Raw genomic sequence first — 20581 nt, 5'->3', positions numbered from 1 at the left:
ACCTCGCAAGGCCGTGGAGCTCGGAGGCGGGGCTGGATGCCTGGGAGAAGTCTAAATCCCGAAAGGGGATGGGGTTAAGGCTGGGGGGAGGAGGCCAGAAAGGGGAGGGCGGGGCTAGGCTCTGGGCGGGCTCTCAGGTAAGAGGTGTGGGCATCACACCGAAGCCTGGGGGTAGTGGGAAGCGCAGGGAGCTATCTTTGCAGGCCTAGGGCGGGGTCAGAGCTAAGTGAGGGGTGGGGTCGGGACGCTAGTTAAGCCTTAGCTTGATGATGGTTGGCTAGAGACTGGGGAGGGGGCGGACCCAGAGCTCGGTGGAGACCCGCCCGTTTGGGGGCGTGACCATGCTGGCGGGGGCGGGGTTGGACGAGGGAGATTTAGAACGCGGAGGCGGTCCTCCGAGGGGGTGGGTGGCGGGGGCGGGCCAGGGCGCGGGGGCGGGGCCTGCGCTGGCTGCTGCGCGGGGCCCAGTGGGCTGCGGGGATGCGGGGCACGAGCTGCGTGGGCGGCGGCGGCGAGAGCCCGGGTGGCGCGGGGCTGAGCGAAGGCCCGCGGGGCCGCTGGCTGCGCCTCGCCCCGGTCTGCGCCTACTTCCTCTGCGTCTCGTTGGCCGCCGTGCTGCTCGCCGTCTATTACGGGCTCATCTGGGTTCCCACGCGGCCCCCCGCGGGCCCTGCGGGCCCGCCGCCCAGCGCGCCGTCCCCTCCGTGCGCCGCCCGTCCGGGCGTGCCGCCTGCCCCGGCGCCCGCCGCTGCCTCGGTCTCCTGCCTTCTGGGAGCCCCCGGCGGGCCACGACCCCAGCTCGAGCTGCCGCGCAGCCGTCGCCGCCGCCGCCACAGCGACCCCAGCCGCCGCCCGAACCGTCAGACACCCAGAGAGACGCCGGAGGCTGCGGGGGGGCGAGGACCCGGGTAACCCTCCCTTCCAACCCAAGCTGGATCGCCGCCTCTCGAGAGCCCGCGCCCCCACGGCGGATGCTCCGTTACCCGGTTGGGCCCGGGCTCCCTCTTCATGACTTCGCCTAGCGTCTCCGGAGTCGTCATCCAGAAGAATGGGGGTGGGGGCGCCAAGGGGAGCTGGCCCGGGGCCTCGCTCCTCTGCCGTCAGGCCGGGGTCCTCCACCATCTGGCAGAGCCCATCCTGACCTCTGCCTCCTGACACCCTCCCTAGTATTTTGAGCATAGAGCCCACCGCCCTCCTGTCTCAATCTCCGTGTCCATGTCCTTGTGCAATAAATTCCAGCCCCAACTGCCCGGTGCTGTGTTGTATTGTTTGCGAGATGGCTCTACTTTCAAGTTTGTGAGGGGAAGGCCTTACCCGCGTCTGATCTTCATCTCTCTTGCCCTGGGTGGATCGGGTGGCTTCTCCCCTGACCTGGGTGGGAGTGAGGTGGGTGTTCTTCTCTCGCCATCATGTGGTTTTTGGGCCTGGGAGGAGGCTTCACTGCAATGGGGCAGTTGAAGGTCAGACAGTGTGAAGGACCTCACAGCTCTGCGGATACTTGGGGCAGAAGAGGAGGGCGTCTGGAGGGAGGTAGAGGGTCTGCCCTCCTATTACAACACAGGAGATGAGGGGAGAGATGGGATGATTTCAGGCAAGAATTAGGGTTTGGGGGATTGTGACTACTATAATTACAATGTCAGGGATAGAAGCTCAGTCACCCTGAGATGTCAGGATGCTACTGGAAGGGACTGAGGCCTTCATCCTGGGGTCTGAGAGGAGGGTGGACAGGGGTGGTAGTGGGCTTCTCTGCCTCCCTGGAAATCACAGAGGAAGTTACCAGCGCTGTGCTGCCTTTGAAGAGGAGTACAACCTCCCTGGTCTCCATCACTCCTGGTGGACAGAGGCAGAGAAACTTAGGTCCTGCTGAAAGAGTCAAAGGTAGTTTAGTCTTTCTTCCTACGCAGAAGACTGAGGCCTGGCTCTGGGCAGAACATTGGACCCTATAGGCAGGAAGCAGTTTTCCTGTCCAGCCTCATCCCTTGAACTGGGACTTTGCCAGAAGAGTGAAGCTTAGCCTCCTCCCTCAGGCTGGGACATCTGTGGATGAGGACTGGGCTGAGAATGTCAGTCATTCTGGTTGCCTCCCTTCTACCCTTCCAGCACCACTTCTCAGAGGGGGTCTCCAGATGGAAGGGGAACCCAGGAAGACAGCGCCCCTTTATAGTTAGCACAGGTGATGGTTAAAGAGCACTGATTCTAGGGCCAAGATGCCCAGATTCAAATTCCCGCTCTTCCTCCTCTCACTGGCTCTGTGACCTTGGGCAGGTTCCTCAACCTTTCTGGTCCTGTAAAGCGAAGATGATAATAGTACAGAGTTTCAGTGAGGATTAAATAAGCTAGTGATCTGCCTGGAGCCTTTTGAACAGCATCACATGTTCTTTCTCTCCACCCGCTTCTGTCCCTCAGGGATTCAAAAACTCCAGCCTGGATCCCAAGGGACATCAAGTCAATCTGGAGCTTCTGGAGACCAGCAAGTGGTGAGTTGGAGGTGGGGACTGCTGCTGCCTCTCTGTTCCCCCGGGGCTGTCTTTCTAGCTTCCTGCCCTCTTCTCCCCAGCTCCATTTCTCCCCATCCCTCCGTTTCTCTTCCTGTCTCTGTGTCTCCCTCTCTACCATCCTCTCCCGCCCTCCTCTCATGTGTCTCTGACTGTCTTCCCCTGACCTGTCTCAGTGTAGCATTGGCCTCTGTCCCTCACTCGACTCTCTGACTCACACTCTTGCTTTTCTCTCCCTTTCTTCTCCCTCCCCCATTTTACCCCCACAGGCCCACCTTGCTCTCCCATCCAAACTACTTTTTCATTTCTTCCCTGGTTTAGCCCCCTCTGCCCTATCGCCTCCCCTGTGCTGGTCTCTCTTCATGATCTCTCAGTCTCTTTTTTGGCCACTGTCTCTTAATTGTAGGCTTAGCAAACATTTACTGCGCCTTTATGATGTGCGAGGCATTATTTTAGGCACTGGGATCACAGCCATGAACAAAACAGGCAAAACTCCCTGCTCTCCAGGGAGCTGACATATTATAGGAGATACAGACAAAAAATAGGATTAATAACTTAGATATATGTTATGTTCAGTCATAAGAAGCACCAAGGAGGAAAATCATCAGGGTCAAGGTGACAGAGTGGGATGGAGTTGCTGGTCACTGGGCAGAAGTGAGGGCAGGGCCTGCTGATCTCTGAGGGAAGCTTGTGCCAGGAAGTTGAAACAGCAAGTGTGGTGGCCCTTAGGCTCAGGTGCTTGGCTTGTTCAAGGAACCACCATGAGGCCAGTGAGTGAGCAGAGTGAGTGATGGGGAGAGCAGGAGGAGGTGAGCAGAGAGCGAAGAAGGGGACTAATTGTGCAGAGCCTTGGGGGCTGCCCTGAGGGCTTCGGCTTTTGCTTGGAGTGAGGTGAAGCCATGGGAAGTCTGTGAGCTAAGGAGGGACAGAGCCAGCTTAGCTGTCAACAGGACTTTCTCATTGCGGGGTGGGAAGGAGCGGTACGGGGTGAGGGTGGGAGCCAAGTGGGGAGCCCAGGGGGGAGCCACTCCCGTGGTTCAGGTGAGGGAGGGACGGTGGTGGCCAATGGTGGGTCGATCAGGATAAGATGGTGGCCTGGAAGAAAAGTGGGTGGTCAAAATCCGTGGTGTGTGTAAAGTACACGAAGCATAAAAGTACCATTTAAACCATTTTAATGGAGCACAGGGTTTTGCAACCATCGCGCCTCCACCCCTCTGGTTGCCGTGAGAGGAGGGAGAGGAGGGAGGGACTGGGCCAGAGGGCCTGAGGCTGGCACAGGGTCCCCAGGGAGTCGGGGTGGCGGTTTGTTTCTCGGGGTCCTCAAGCAAAGGCTGCCCATCAGAGTGCTGGGTGGGGTGGTAGCGGGCGGGCACTAGTACCCGCCATGCCGTCGCCGGGAGGAGCCTCAGGGAAGCATGGCCTTGGCCCCAGCACGGTGGCGCTGTCGGACAGCTGGGCCCTCAGCAAACCGTTTCTGGTTCTTTCTCTGTATAGAGTCAGCTCATGCCCGAGCGGCTTCGCAGGGCGCCTCCCTGAACTCCTTCCCATCCCTCGGAGGGACGGAGGCCTGGCCCCTATTGGTGTACTGAAGGACCTTCCTTCAGTTTCATTGGATCAGTGCATGTCACATCACAAACCTGGAGCCAATGCCTGAGCCTGAGCCAATGGTCAGGTGCGGTTGGTTAAGCCTTGGGTTCAACCACTTTACTGGCAAGTGAAGGCGGGATTACTCGGATGGTTTAGGCCAATCAGGACCCATCGCTGGATCAGGCCAAAGTCAGTAGACATCCCTTCTGCAGCCGAGCTGCGAGGGGTGGGACTGCCAGGAGGGGGCGCCGAAGGGTCGCCGTCTGCCCAGTCGCCACCTCCCCGGGGATGGAATCCCAGGTTTACAATCCAAGCTGGAATCTAAGTGCCTGCACTTGCGAGGGGTCTGCTAACAGTACCCCTTGTCCCTTATCCACAGTTCCGAATTCGTAAAAGCTGTGACAACCGAGAAATATTTCTTTGGGGGTAATTTTGGCCCACGTGGTGGCAGGTGAACTAATAGGAGTTATTTACGCTCTTTATTTTATCTCCTTTTGGTGTGAATTTTCACACGTGTTTTGCTGCAAATATATGAACATGTCTGATGGGGAGGGGGCTGCCTCAGGCCCCTGGGAGTGTTACGCAAAATATAGCATTAGCTCAGAATTGCCTTTCTAAAACTGGAGCAGTTCTGAGTTCTGAAATGCATCCGTCCCCAAGGACTTCAGCTAAGGGATCGTGGACCTCTAATCGGGCATGCTGCCAAACCTAGATTCATCTTAATTACTTGTTCAACATTTATTTAATGGCTTTGGGAAGAAACTCATTTTCCATTACAATAAAAAAAGAGAGAATGGGGGTCATTTACTAAGTGCCTTTTGTTAATCATGCTATTTATAGTGTCGTGTGTGTATGCGTGTGTGACTCTGTGCCCATATGTGAGGCTGGGTCTCTGTGTTACAGTATTGCTGTGTGTGTTTGTGTATGTTTGTGTATGTGGGTCTGTATGAGAGTTTGTGTGTGTGAAGGCGTGTTTGACCGTGTGCGTGTGTGTTTGTGAGAGAGCACTGAGTTGTGTCCGCTACAAAATTACCGAGAAATTTCGCGCCGTCAAGCAATACTTCGTACTTCCACTAGATGTCGCCTGTCTGCTTCGGCCGGAAGAAACCTAAAACTACATTTTTTTGCCTTTTAATCGGGAATTGGTTGATTCTGGCAGAGATGTGTCAGGGACAGTTAGCTCAGGCTCAGCTCAGTTGCTCACAGAGCAGAAGTTCTCAAACTTGTTTCTCTTAGGATTTTTTTTAACAATCTTAAAAATTACTATTATTAAAGATTTTATTTATTTATTTGTCAGAGATCACAAGTAGGCAGAGAGGCAGGCAGAGAGAGGAGGAAGCAGGCTCCCTGCTGAGCAGAAAGCCCGATGTGGGGTTTGATCCCCAGATCCTGGGATCATGACCTGAGCTAAAGGCAAAGGCTTTAACCCACTGAGCCACCTATGCCCTCCTACAGCCTTAAAAATTATTGAGGACCCCAAACAGCTCTTGTGTATGTGAGTTGTGCCTATTAATATTTAGTGTTAAATTAAGGCTGAGAAGTTCAAGGGGTGCCTAGCTGGCTCAGCGGGTGGAGCCAGTGGCTCTTGGTCTCTGGGTTGTGGGTTTGAGCCCGACATTGGGTATGGAGATTACATAAAAGTAAAAAAAAAGACTGAGAAGTTAAAAAATTTACTTATGGAGTCATTTAAAATAACCATAATAAATTCATTACATTTTTGGTAAATATTTTATTGTGGCAAAATATATGTAACGTAAAATTTACCATTTTAAACATTTTAGGTGCACAGTTAGTAACATGAAGAACATTCACACTGTCCTGCAAGGATCACTACCATTCCTTTCCAGAATGTTTCCATCTTCCCAAACTGAAACTCTGTACCCATCGAACAATGCTCCCCATTCCCCTTCCCCCCTTCCTCAATCCCAGGTAACCTCTAGTCTATTTTCTGCCTCAGAGTTTGCCTGTCCTATGATCTCATATAAGCCTCATATTATGTGCCTCATAGTAATCCAATATTTGTCCTTTTGTATCTTTCTCATTTCACTTAACATCCTGTGGTCAAGTTTCATCCAAGCTGTAGCATGTGTCAGAATTTCCTCCCTTTCTAAGGCCAAGTAATATTCCATTGAATGTATGTATCACACTTGGTTTATCCATTCATCTGTTTTTAAATTTTTTTAATTTTTTTGAGAGAGAGCATGAGCAAAGTGGGGGGAGAGGCAGAGGGAGAGGGAACGAGAGAATGTTTTTAAAAAATTTATTTATTTATTTGACAGACAGAGATCACAAGCAGGCAGAAAGGTAGGGAGAGAGAGGGGGGAAGCAAGGTCCCCACTGAGCAGAGAGCCCAGTGTGGGGCTCGATCTCAGGACCTGAGATCATGATCTGAGCTGAAATCAAGAGTCAGACGCTTAACTGATCCACCCAGGTGCCTCTGTTGCTGGACATTTGGAAACTCCTTGCATTTTAGCATAAACAACATTTTAAATAAAAAGTGCTATGTTCGGGCGCCTGGGTTGTTCAGTTGATTAAGCATCTGCCTTTGGCTCAGGTCATGATCCTGGAGTCCTGGGATCGAGCCCAGTGTCTGACTCCTTGCCGGTGAGGAGTCTGCTTCTCCCTTTCTCTCTGCCTGTTGCTCCCCTTGCTTGTGCTCTCTCTCTGTGTCAAATAAATAAATACAATCTTAAAAAAAAAAAAAAAAGAAAGAAAGAAAACTGCTGTTTTCCAAAACAAAAAAATTTAATGAGAAGAGTGACATTATTTCACATTTTTGAGAATATTTAATGTCTAGCTCAATAAAAGACAACTGGATTCTCAGAGCTGCTTCTGCATTCGATCTGTTGCAATGTTACAAGTCATGTAGCCTCCGGAAGAATCTGGGTGAAGTCCAGCCAAGTCATGGGAAGTCCCGAGAATGGGTTTTCCAAGCCTGTTAACCCTCCAACCACATCATCCTGAAACTTACACAGTTGTAAAACCGCCTTCAGCCATCCAGATCCTGTACATTTAACATCTGGCGCTGGGTACAATTTCTGACAACATTCCCAGCACACTCTTGCTATGTGGCCCATGGATCCTAAATAAAATAATCTGGCCATCCCATAGTCACATTGCCACTATGTAATGATGTTGAGTCTGTGGGTATACAGCTGGTAACTGTCAGTTTCCTCATTGGGTGATCAAGAATGAAAACCTGTGTGTGACCCACACATATGGATGTTTGTTTAGCACAGGCATCTGGGGGGGTCGGCTGAGGGTCAGCTGATCGTGCTTGGAAGGCTCTGCTGATCTTGGCTGACCTCTCCTCTAAATCTGAGGTTATCTGGGGCTTGACTGATTGGGTCTGGGCTCCAGTTGGGTGGCTTGATGATCCTGGCTAGGCTCTCTCAGGTGTTGGTGGGTAGGCTGACCTTGGCTAGCCTTGGTAGGTGCATCCAAAGCATGGGACCCACGGGCTATCCCAGGAAGGTTCTTCTAGCAACAGCAGCTGTGTGAGCCCAACTGCATTTCAAGCCCCTGCTTGGGTCCTGTGTGCCTTCCTCCTGCTGGCCAAGCAAGTTGCACGGCCGCTTGGTATAAAGAGTGGGAAGTACATTCCTTCCAAGGAGATGAGATGGATGGAATGACTACTTGTGAAAGTAAGTTGAGCTGCGCAGATGGACCCATCCCAGCCAAGGCTGTCCTAGGGGGAGGCAGGGGGATGGGAGGACCAGGACACTGTGCTCAAACCTGAAACTGAGAATCCAAGTCTGGGCGTCCGGGCAGGGACGGTGTAAAAAGGCACTGAGGTTAACATCGCACCCCAGAGAGGTAAAGGGTAATTGACGGAGCGGTAAGTGTGTGTGTCGCAGGGTGCGTGTGTGCGTAGATGAAAACCAGGCAGTCTGACTCTACACCAGGCCGGTTTCCCTGCTCCTTTTGCTTCTCAGCCCAAACCATATGGAAAGCCCGAGTATAGGTACTCTGGCTGGAAATCCCACTGGTGGGGCGCCTGAGTGGCTCATCTGGATAAGGGTCTGCCTTCAGCTCAGGTCATGATCCCAGCCCCATGTTGAAGGGAGAGATTACTTAAAAATAAAATCTACAAACAAACAAACAACTACCTTCTGCCTTTTCCCCTTCCTTCCTCCCTCCCCTCCCTCCCTTCCTTCCTTCCTTGCTTCCTAAGTGGGCTTCACACCCAGTGTGGAGCCCAGTGTGGGGCCTGAACTCACCACCCTGAGATCAAGACCTGAGCTGAGATCGAGTCAGGTGCTTAGCAGACTGGGTCCCCCCAGGTGCTCCAAATTTGCCTATTCTAGATATTTCATTTAAGTAGAATGTTTCATATCATATTTATTCTTCTGTGTCAGGCTCATGTCCCTTAATATCATGTCTTTGAGGATTGTTCATGTAAACATTGTTCATGTTTATTTATTTTATAAATAAAGTTTATAATCTATTTATACCTCATTTTGTTTATCCATTCCTCTGTTGATGGACACTTGGGTTGTTCCCACCTTCTGGCTATTGTGAACAACGCTGCAATGAACATTGGCTGGCAAGGTTCTGTTTGAGTCCCTGTTTTCAAGTCTTTGGGTTATTTATGTAGGGCTGGCATTGCTGGGTCATATACTAATTCTATGTTGAAGTTCTCTTTTTGTGAAGATTTTATTTATTTATTTGACAGACAGCGATCACAGGTAGGCAGAGAGGCGGGTAGAGAGAGAGGAGGAAGCAGGGTCCCTGCTGAGCAGAGAGCCTGACGCGGGGCTCCATCCCAGGACCCTGAGATCATGACCTGAGCTAAAGGCAGAGGCTTTAACTCACTGAGCCACCCAGGCGCCCCCTATGCTGAAGTTTTTGAGGGACTGCCTGTTTTCTGTAGGAGCTGTAGCCCATGACCTTTTAAATCCCTAAATTCCCTGAGTTAGATCCCTTTATGCTTAAAATACCTAGAGTGGTATATATATATTTTAAAGATTTTATTTATTTGATGGAGAGAGTGAGAGAGCACAAGCAGGGAGAGCAGCAGAGAGAGAGGGAGAAGCAGACTCTGCTGAGCAGGGAGCCCAATTTGGGGCTTGATCCCAGGACCTGAGGTCACGACCGGGGCTGAAGGCAGACGCTTAACTGATTGAACCACCCAGGCACCCTGGGTTTGTTTTCCCCTTAGATTTATATGAAAGAATAGGATCACAGCTGTCCACCAGTGGCACAAGTAAAACAAAAAGATTGGCTCCAAACCACCCTCTCCATCTACACCGTTTGCATTGGGACTTTGCAGTTCTTGCCCTCAGTGTGGGGAGTCAGTTTCCCTACCCCTTGAATTTGGGCTGGCCTTGATCAATAGAAAGTGATATGGTGTCAGTCTTGATTCTGGGTCTCAAGAGTCTGTGTCTTCTGTTTGTTCTCTTAGAAAGTGTCCACTGTCATGGGAGTCATTTTGGGCTCACCTGCTGGAGGACAAGAGACTGTCCTAAGTCACCCAGCTGATATCCTGCCAACTCCCAGAGACAGAGGCACCTCCAGACCCCAGCTGAGGTCATATGTGGTGGATGAGCTCATCCAAGACCAAAAGACCCATCCAGCTAACCCACAGACCTGTGAACAACAACAAAGGTATTGTTTGAAGCCATTCATATTTGGAGATATTTATTACATGAGGGCTGCTAGAGTGAATTACCAAAGGCTGAGTGGCTAAAACAACAAATATTTATTCTCATGGGTTTGGAGGCTAGAAGTCCATGATCAGGATGCCAGCAGGTTCCCACGTCCTGCTGTGCAGTTGGCCATCATCTTGTGGTGTCCTCCAGTGGCGGAAAGAGTGAGAGTCCCTGAGATCTCGTGTGTAAGAGTACTGACCCTGGGGGCGCCTGGCTGGCTCAGTTACTGGAGCGTGTGGCTCTTGATCTTGACGTTGTGAGTACGAGCCCCACGTTGGGTGTGAAAGTGACCTAAAAAAATAAAATTTGGGGGGCACCTGGGTGGCTTAGTTGGTTGAGGTCCAACTCTTGGTTTTGGCTCTGGTCTTGATCTCAGGCTCATGGGATGGAGCCCTGCATTGGGCTCTGTGCGCAGTGTGGAGTCTGCTTGCATTCTTTCCCTCTCCCTCTGGTCCTCCCCTTGCTTGTGCATACACAATTTCTTGGATAAATTAAATCTTTGAAAAATAAATAAAATCTTTAAACAAAATAAAGGCACTGATCCCATTCATGAGGGCTCAACTTTTGTGATCTCATCACCCCCTAGTCCCTGCTTCCTGATTCTATCACACTGGGGGATAGGGTTTTACCATACAAATGTGGGAAGGGACACAAGTATTCAGTCTATAACAATAGAAATAGTTAACTGATACACCCTGGGCTCTTCATAGCTCCTCCTAGAGCGACAGTAAAGGTCTGGCAACATGTTTAGCCTTTTTCATCCAGTTCTCTTATAGGGTGATGCCCAGAGCCTGAGAAATCTCTCTGTTGTCTATCCTTGCTGCCCAGGATGCCTGGGGCTCGGGACTGTGGGTCACTGAAAATTTTCTATCAGAGGACGGAAGCAATGTAGGTGACCACCTAGGAAGCGCTTGCTCTGAATTTGATAAGGACCAAGGGGAGTGTCTCTTGTTATCTGCTTTCTGCTTGACTATGTTCTGTCCCCCACTTCATTGTGATAAGAAGAATCAAATGTTTTTGTCAAGAGAGAAGGGACAGCTGTAACTCTGGAAGCTCTTAAGGCAAAATGTCAGGCAGGGGGCAGGGAGGTGACAGGGGATGGTGCAGGTGGGAGGGTGGGAGCTGAGCTGGCACTGAGACATTGGGGGAAGGGGGCTGTGGCACCTTGGGTAGTGGGGAGTCTCTGAGGCCAAAGGTGAAAGAGAAATGGAGGTGTGAAGAGATGTCAAGAGATGGGGAGATGGAGGGATGCCTGGGTGGCTCAGTTGACTGAGTGTCTGACTCTTGATTTTGGCTCAGATCATGATGTCAGGTTTCCAGGATTGAGTCCTGCATCAGGCTCCTTGCTTAGCAGGAAGTCTGCTTCTCCTTCTCCCTCTGCTGCTCCCCCTGCTCATGCTCACTCACTCCCTCTCAAATAAATAAATAAAATCTTTAAAAAGAGAGAGAGATGGAGAGATGGAAATATGGAGAGAAGTGGAGGGAGAGAGGTTCCGAGGGAGACAGAACCCTTATAGAGTTGGGAAGGAGGGAGACTGAAGAGAGGAGTGGAGGAAGGGCTGTGATATGGAAAGGAAAAATGGTCAGGGGCTGAGGAGGAGAGAAACAGAACAAAAGATCAGGAGGAAGACAGGAGACTGAGAGGTGGAGAGGGAGGATAAGGGAAAGAAGAAGAGATGGAGTGAAGAGAGAGAAGGGGATGAACATGCCAAGGTAGAAGGGAGAAGGACAGATGGTGGGTCTGATGGGATGAGGCTGGAAGGGCCTGAGTTCCCTGGAAGTGGCTCAGAGACACGAAGCAAGCGAGGGTCAGAGGGTATGGAGAGCCCCCCAGAGGCTGGGTGAAGGAGAGACAGGGAGGTGGGGGGAACCCAGGGAGAGGTAAGGACACTGAGAGACAGTGACACGGAGCAGGGAGGAGGTCTGGGGCTGAAGGAAGACCTGGATGGAGGAGGAACGAGAGGCTGGATGGTGGACAGAGGCCAAGGGAAGAGGGATGGAGAGAAGGAAATGCTGAAATCTGGGCTGACTTAGAGGAGGACGACGCACTAAGAAGAGAGGGGATGAGAATTCTGAGAAAGAGACAAGCAGGTGGTGTGCAGTTAGCCATGGAGAGAGCCAAACCAAGAAATGGAGCAGCATGTGGAGTGGGGTTGGCTGGGAAGAGAAGGGGTGAGGCAGGGAAGTAGAGAAGAGAGAGAAGGAGACAAGGAAACTGGGGGAGGGGAAGTCCTGGGGGATGGGTGATATCTGGGTTTGGGGAGTGGAAAGAAAGCTGAAGATGGAGAGCAAATGGAGGTAAAGCTTGGGAATTCTGAGAGGGTCAGAAGCTGAGAGATTCCCCCCACCCCCCCACAAGACAGGAGCATCTGTTGCTCATCCCCAAGACAATGCTTGTGTTTAGTGACTTACAGAACCTGGAAGAGCTGTTATCATCGTGTTCATGACTTATCACAGGGCAAGGAGAGAGGTTCGAGTCAGCCAAGGGGAAGGGTGTGCAGGGTAGCATCTGGGAGAGACCAGGCGTGATCTTCTGCTTGTCTATCCCCACAGAGTTATGGGGACAGTGCGCACCTTTCCTGGCAACATTATGTGATCACACGCACATGGTGTACTGCCAACCAGGAAGGCTCCCCTGAGCCTCGGCATCCGGAGCTTTTGTTGGGGGATCAGTTACCAGGGCAGGGAGCACCGGGGGGCCATGCTTTTGCCTACCACCCCTACAGTGGGCTACAGCTTCGCCAGAAAAAGGAATGGGCTATACGTGAACCATGATGGATGACCAGAGCATGAATGAAAGAAGCCAGGCAAGGCAAATCCCCTCCTCCTGGTCGATTCTATGCACATGTACAACATTCTAGGAAATGGAAACTAATCCCTTGTGCTGGAAGGCAGATCAGTGGTTTCCTGAGGGCAGAGGGTGGAGGGAGTGATCAGTTACAGAGAAGCCCAAAGAACCTTCTGGGCTTTATGGAAATGTTTGTTAACCTGACTGTGGTGAAGGTTTCACACATTTCATTCTCGAGATGTGCTGAGAGCACATCAATTCTATTTTAATGAAGTTTAAAAAAGAGCACATAGCAATTCTGTTATATACTCCAATGGATTTAGCAAGAAACAAATTACATGTCTTGCTTTGGTTTTGCATCCTCAGCTTTCACTCAATTCCACAAGCACTACAGTCACGTAAAAAGCTTCATTATGGGGGAACCTGGGTGATGCAGTCACTTGAGTGTTGGACTCTTGGTTTCTGCTCAAGTCATGATCAGGGTCGTTGGATCCGAGCCCTGCGTCTGGCTCCATGCTCAGCAGGGGAGTCTGCTTGAATTCTCCCTATGCCCCTCCATAAATAAATAAATCTTTAAAAAATAAATAAAAAGCTTTACTATGGTGAGGTGTTTCTCATTTGATCATAACATTCTGACAACAACCCTATGCACTATATATTTTTTGCCCTCGTTTTATAGATGTGGGATGGGTGCAGAGGGGTCAAAAACCTGTCCAGTCACATACAAAGGTTTATCTGCCTGCAAAGACCTCCATGAATTTGGAATTCTGTTTTTAAAATTGAGGTAAAATCGACATATCACGTTACATGAGTTTCAGCTGTACAACCTAACGATTCAGTATTTGTATATATTGTAAAAACGATTGCCACAATAAGTTCAGTTAACATCTGTCACCATACATACATAGTTAACAATTTTTTTTTTTCCTTTCTGGTGATGAGAACTGTTAAGATCTACTTCCTTGGCAGTTTTCAAATATATAATCTATTATAATTATAATAATTATTATTACTTATTATTTTAAGATTTTATTTTTGAGTAGTCTCTATGCCCAAGATGGGGTTTGAACTTACAACCATGAGATCCAGAATCACGTACTCTATGGACTGAGCCTGCCCAGGCACCCCTATAATACACTATTATCTATTATACTCATGGTGCTGTACCTGGAATCCATGGGACTTAATGTATTTTATTACTGGACGTCTGTACCTTTTGACCACCTTCACCCCGCTTCCCTGCAACCACCAGTCTTTTTTTCCTGTATTTTAAAAAATATTCACATGTAAATGAGATTGTGCAATATTTGTCTGTCTTTGACTCATTTCAGCTTTATGACTTCAAGGTCCATCTGTGTTGTCATAAAAGGGAGAGGTTTTTTTTTTAAGATTTTATTTACTTGAGAGAAAGAGTACATTTGAGAGAGAGGGGGAGAGAGCATGAGCATGGGGAGAGACAGAGGCAGAGGGAGAAGCAGACTCCCTGCTGAGCAGGGAGCCCAATTCGGGGCTTGATCCCAGGACCCTGGGGTCATGCCTGAACCCAAGAGATGCTTAACTGACTGAGCCACCCAGGTGCCCCTCTTATCTGTGCTTGATGCGTATCAGTGTGTATGTCCTCCCCCAAACAAGATAAGAGTCTAAGTGTGATTTGGCCATCCTTCCATCTACATCCTGCAACTCTCCCGTTTTGACATCAGTGAGTTTTATCTGCACTTGTGTGGACAAGCATTTATTTTTGTGGTCACTACTTATTTTGTTTCTCACCTTGTTTCTAAAACTTGGGGTTTTAGAACTTGGGGTTTGAACTTACCCTGAATTAACCCCTCTTCTTGTTTGTCCTGAGTTCTTCCAAAGAGGGTCTATGGGAGGGGAGTTTTCCGAGTTTTTGAGTATCCCCTTCATTCATCTGGTTATACAATCCTTGTTCAGTCTTTCGTCACATGGGGGATGTTACTGTGTTATCTCCTAGCATCTAGAGTTGGTGTGGAAATGTTGGATGACAGTCTGATTTGTATTCTTTCTTGTGGGAGGGGGATTTCCTTTTTTTTTTTTTTTTTTGTAAGATTTTATGTATTTGTTTCAGAGAGCGTGAGCAAGACAGAGAAAGCATGAGCAAAGTTGGGAGCAGCAGGCAGAAGGAGAGCAGGGAGCCTATGGGAATCGATCGATCCCAGGACTCTGGGATCATGACCTGAGCTGAAGGCAGATGGTTAACCAACTGAGCCACCCAAACACCCCTGTACTCTTTAAAAAAAAAAAAAAGAGTCTCCCTTTTCTGGAGACGTTTGTGGTTTTCCCTAATACTTTGATATTTTAAAACCTGGCTAATATTTATTTTTTTAGTCTCCCCCACCCAATCTTTCTTGCTTATCATACAATAGACACTTCAGTATGAGGCATTGTGTCCTTAGTTCTTGGTTGATATTCTTAGTTATTATTTGTAATATTAATATGACTTATAAAATTCTTAGTTAACACTTTTTTTCCCATAGTGTGTCCCTATCTACTCTTTCTTTTCTCCAGAGAGATTCTATAGGATAGAAGTTAGAACTTAATTTTATTTCTTAAAAGATTTTACCTTATTTTAATTATTATTTTCTTTCTTTAGTTAAGAGAGAGAAAGAGTGAGCGAGAAAGAGAAAGCAGGAGTAGGGGGAAGGGCAGAGGGAGAGGGAGAAGCAGATGCCCTGCTGAGCAGGGAGCCTGATATGGGGGCTCCAGCCTTGATCCTGGGACTCTGGGATCATGACCCAAGCTGAAGGGCAGATGCTCAACCGGACTGAACCACCCAGGCCCCTTATCTATTTGTTTATTTTAAAATTTTTATTGCCTTAAGTAATCTCCACACCCAAGGTGGAGCTCAAACTCAGGATCCCAAGATCAAGAGTCCCATGTTCCACCCACTAAGCGAGCTGGGCGCCCAGAACTTTCATTTATATCATCCACATATCTCATATTATTACTTCAAGTCTCTCCTTCCCTCTGTCCCGTATGGATGCCTTCAGGGCTAGCATTTTGAGCTCCCTCATTTATTCTTGAGCTGTGTCTATCCTGCCATTTAACACACCTATTGAGTTCTTTATTTCAGCAATTATAGTGTTGATATCCCTTGTCTCCAGTTAGGTTCTACCTCATAACATCCTCTTCTGGCTTGGAATTTTCAATAACCTCCCTTAGTTCTCTGAGGATATTTATTATGCTTGCTTTACCTGTCCCATTAGCTCCACTTCACTGGGTGTTGTTTCTTCCACGCCTGGCTGAAATATGCGAGCCTCCCGGGCATGCCGACAATATGGTGCTTCGGAAAAGGTAACCCATTCAGTCGCCTTTAAACTTGATAGTTTTACATTATTTTTCTTTAAGCATTGATTTAGAAGTGAAGCAGAGAAACTGATTTCTATTTGTTAAAAAAAAAAAAAAAGTAGGTAGAGAGCGAATTACTGCATCTGGCCAGAGAAGAGACAATTTTCTGGTTTTTTTAAAAAAGGGAAAAATTGTCAAGGACCATGTGTGGTAGACACTGTGGATCCCTGTCCCCACCTTGGTTCACCCACAGCTGGGGCTGATGTTTTCCAGCACAGAGTGAGCCTCTCAGTTCAGCTTTTTCTGGCTTTAACTTATTTGGACTTCAGGTGCAGCCCCCAAAGTGGGAGGGGATTACGATCTCCCAAGTTGGGGCAACCCATACCCAAAGCAAGATCAGAGAGGTGGCATCAATGCCCAGCTTCCCCATCCTTCCGTGGGAAGATCCTGAGGCATGTTCTGCCTGGTTCCTCATAGGGTCCCTAGCATCGAGCCCCTGGTGCCCACAAACTGTACCAAGGTGACGAACACATCTTTTATTGGCCTTTCACCCTTCTCTTGGGCTCTGTTCTCTACCTCATCACTCCTGCTTCCTGAGATCAACCCCCAAATAAACTACCATCACCTAAATCATTGTCTCAGTCATTTTCTCTGCTTTTGGGGAAATGTAAGCAAAATTGTGAGTCCTTTCCATATCTTGCTCTATTTTCTTTTTTTTAAAAAACCATTTTCTTTATTTTTTAAAGATTTATTTATTTGACAGAGAGAGAGAGACAGCGAGAGAGAGAACATTAGCAGGGGGAGTGGGAGAGGGAGAAGCAGGTTTCCCACTGAGCCCGGAGCCCTATTTGGGATTTGATCCCAGGACCCTGGGATCATGACCTGAGCTGAAGGCAGATGCTTAATGACTGAGCCACCCAGGCACCCTGAAGTTCTATTTTTAAGTAATCTCTTCACTCAACATGGGGCTCGAACTTACAACCCCTAGATGTAGAGTTGCACTCTCCACCTACTGAAGTGCCCCTGACAGCAGCTTTTTTAGTAATCGTCCCAAATCGGAAATGACTCGAATGTCCTTCAGACTGACTAACAAATAAACCATCTGTCCCCCATCAGTACAGCAGAATACTGCTTAAGGTTAAGAGGGACTTTTGCTACACACGGTAACAGGGATGAAATTTAAATGTATTGTGCTAAGTGAGAGAAGTCGGTTCAGAAAGCTGCATACAGTATGATTCCATTTATAGAACATTCTGGAAAAGGCAAAACTCTGCTGATGGAGAAGAGATCAGTAGTTGCCTAGGGTTACAGGTGGGGGAGGGGCTGACTACAGAGAGGCAGCCTGAGGGAGTTTTCTGGGGGTGATGAGACTCTTCTGGATCTCATTTGTGGTGGTGGTAATTCAGCTCAGGGTTTTGTCAAGATGTATAGGACTGCATGTCCAAAAGAGTGGAGTGTGTTGTAATAACGTCAAAATAAATGAACACAAAAAAGGTATGTTAAGGGGCACCTGGGGGGCTCAGTCAGTTAAGCATCTGCCTTCAGCTCAAGTCATGATCCCAAGGTCTTGGGATAGAGGCCCCACATCGGGCTCCTTGCTCGGCACACAGAGGGGGGCTGCTTCTCTCTCTGCCTCTCTTTCCTGCTTATGCTCTCTCTCTCAAATAATTAAATAAAATCTTTACAAAAATATCTTACAATTGACATTTTAGGACCAGAGATGCTCACACTTTTCACATCTGTGCTATTTTAAGATTAGAAACTTCTAGAAAGTTCAGAGTAGTAATTACCATGTTCTGTATTCAGTCAGGCCTGGCACTTCTCATTGTGATCTGGCTTGGTTCTTGGGAAGTGTGTGGGGTACTTTGTCTTGCTGATGATGCTCTTTTCCCACGGCCTTCCAGAGGCCCTCTGCCTGACACAGCTTGGCCCCTGGCCTCCTCCCAGCCTCCCCCACCCCCCGCCCCCACCCTGGGCTTCCTGTCACCACCTGGTTCCCCACTCAGCAGGGGCTGGAAGCTCTGGGAGTCAGTCTGGGCAGGGTCAGAAGATCCTGATCCTGGTTGGGTGTGGGCCTAACCACTGCTGCCAGTGGGCCCACCACATCCTTCCTCAGGGGACCCTGTGGCTACCACGTGGGAGCCTCAGGGTGAGTGGCCAACATGTGTCTTGCTTGGGGCTTCCTGTGGTAGCTGGCAGGGTGGTGGCTGGCCACAGCTGCTCCTCTTTGGGCCATGGTGGCTCAAGCCACACACTTGGCCCAGCCAACTTCAGACACCAGGAGATGTGAGTACAAATTAAAGTGTCTCAGGGCACCTGGTTGGCTCTGTTGGTTAAGCCTCTGCCTTTCAGATCAAGGAAAAGCAAGTTTCCACTCCCTAGACCCACTCAGCCCCACACCCCTTACAATTTCTACCCCCCAACAAGAATGTCTATCTGGGCTTATGACAGCAAAATCTAGTTTTGTCTGTCCTTGAACTTTTTTTTTTTTGAAGATTTATTTATTTAGGGGTGCCTGGGTGTCTCAGTCATTAGGCTTCTGCCTTTGACTCAGGTCATGATCCCAGGGTCCTGGGATTGAGCCCCACATTGGGCTCCTTGCTCAGCAGGAAGCCTGCTTCTCCCTCTCCCACTCCCCCTGCTTATGTTCCCTCTTGCTGTGACTCTTTCTGTCAAATTAAATAAAATCTTTAAAGAGACACATTCATTTATTTTAGAGGGAGGACTGGCAGAGAGAGAGAGAGAGATAATCTCAAGCAGGTTCCACTCTGAGCAGGGCGCCCAAGCGGGACTCAATCCTACAACCCTGAGATCATGACCTGAGCTGAAATCAAGAGTTGGTCGCTCAACTGTCTGAGCCACCCAGGCGCCCCTCTGTGAATTCTTTATGGAGTCTAGGTACAAATCCTTCGTTGAAGATAAATAATGTACCTTCTTGCACTTTCTGAGTCATCAGACCTACTACCAATTTTCTTTCTTTTTTTTTTACTCTCAGGGCAAACTGAAAGAATCCCAGCACTTTATTTTGAAACTCCGTCTTTCTAACTACTAATAAGAACAAATATCAGCAACATTAAAAAAAAAAATCTTTCATCCTTCATAATTTCAGGAAAGCAGATATGATTCTGCATCGTAAAATTGCCCCTATAAATATTATTTCTAACAAAGGAAACTCTTTTAATTTTTTTTAATTTTTATTAAAAAAAATTTTTTTTTAATTTATTTGTTTGACAGACAGAGATCACAGGTAGGCAGAGAGACAGGCAGAGAGAGAGGCAGAGAGAGAGGAAGGGAAGCAGGCTCCCGGCCAAGCAGAGAGCTTGATGTGGGTTTCAATCCCAGGACCCTGGGATCATGACCTGAGCTGAAGGCAGAGGCTTAATCCACTGAGCCACCCAGGCACTCTTCTAACAAAGGAATCTTATAGGACATCTAAAACTTCAGATTTTGTTGTGTCCTATGTAAGTAGCTTAAAAAAAAAAAAAGATTTTATTTATTGCTCAGAGAGTGAGAGAGGACAAACTGGGGGAGGGGAAGAGGGAGAGGGAAAAGCAGACTCCCTGCTGAACAAGGAGCCCCACACATGGCTCTTTCTGAGGACCCTGGGATCATGACCTGAGCCAAAGGCAGATGCTTAACCTGCTGAGCCCCCCAGACATCCCTATGTAAGTAACTTTTAACCCCCCAAAACTCCATCATTATGATCCATTGATAGGTAATAAAACATTTACCTGTGTCCAAAGAGACTTCTGACTTTTCCTCAGCTCCTAAAAGGTAACTGAAGCCCTTGGAATGAAGCCTGATAAGACTATCTTGGTTTACATGGAGCCTTGGGCAACTCCAGATGGTCTAACAATGTGATTTAAGGTGGGGGGTTTTAGGTCACATGGTGTCAATCAGCTAGACTTCCAGAGGGACTGGAGACTGAGACCAGCCACAGTGGTGACCCACCAGGTTTACGTGACTAAGCCCTGGCAAAGACTGGACATCAAAGCTTTGGTGGGCATCCTGGTAGGCAACATTCAATCTGTATCGTCACACACTGTTGCTAAGAAAGAACTCTCTGGGGGCGCCTGGGTGGCTCAGTGGGTTAAAGCCTCTGCTTTCAGCTCAGGTCATGATCCCAGGGTCCTGGGATTGAGCCCCGCATCGGGCTTTCTGCTCAGCAGGGAGCCTGCTTCTTCCTCTCTCTCTGCCTGCTTCTCTGCCTACTTGTGATCTCTGTCTGTCAAATAAATAAATAAAAATCTTAAAAAAGAAAAGAAAAGAAAAGAAAGAACTGTCTGTGTCTCTGTGGAGGGAGGACAAGTGGAAACTCTGAGTACCAAGCGCTCCTGATCTCTGCTCCCTGCATGTCTTCCCTTGGCTGTTTACAGTCTCTGTCCTTTGCATGTAATAAACTGTAACCATGAGCACAACAGTTTCCAGACTCAGAAGTGAGGGTGGTCTTGTGGACCGTTGAGCATCTCATAGTTGTCTGACAATAACAGAAATAACAGAAGAAATTTATTGGCCCATTCTTCTTCTCTCACACATTTTCCTCTGCTAGATTTTTTTCTTTAAGATTTTTTTTAAAAAAGGTTTTATTTATTTGGAGGGGGAACAAGCAGGGGAGAGGCAGAAGGAGAAGCAGGTTCCCTGATGAGCAAGGAGCCCAATGTGGGGTTTGATCCCAGGACCAAGGGCAAATGCTTAACTGACTGAGCCACCCAGGCATCCCATCTTTTTTTTTTTTTTTTTTAAGTTTATTTAAA

General features: G+C 48.6%; 2 protein-coding genes across 2 annotated transcripts in view; both read left to right on the top strand.

Annotated features, from left to right (window-relative positions):
• The first annotated feature begins 434 nt into the window (after positions 1-434).
• INAFM1 (InaF motif containing 1) lies at positions 435-1250 on the top strand. The gene has a single exon (XM_082710618.1). The coding sequence runs from the start codon at positions 481-483 to the stop codon at positions 910-912; it is 432 nt and encodes a 143-aa protein (XP_082566744.1). The 5' UTR covers positions 435-480; the 3' UTR covers positions 913-1250.
• A 1159-nt stretch (positions 1251-2409) lies between these two features.
• Positions 2410-20581, top strand: part of C5AR2 (complement C5a receptor 2) — a 57749-nt gene continuing 39577 nt past the window's right edge. Inside the window, exon 1 of the mRNA XM_082710599.1 lies at positions 2410-2477. The gene's annotated coding sequence lies outside the window, so the exon portion shown is untranslated. The remainder of the gene's footprint in view (positions 2478-20581) is intronic.

This window comes from Mustela nivalis, assembly GCF_964662115.1.
Source record: "Mustela nivalis genome assembly, chromosome: 18".
NCBI lineage: Eukaryota > Metazoa > Chordata > Mammalia > Carnivora > Mustelidae > Mustela > Mustela nivalis.
The sequence above is the reverse complement of the archived record's forward strand: the minus strand, read 5'-3'. Positions and strand labels throughout refer to the sequence as shown.

Bases quoted from the DNA above. Each gene is read 5' to 3' on its own strand.
- INAFM1 (XM_082710618.1), top strand. From the start codon at position 481: ATGCGGGGCACGAGCTGCGTGGGCGGCGGCGGCGAGAGCCCGGGTGGC.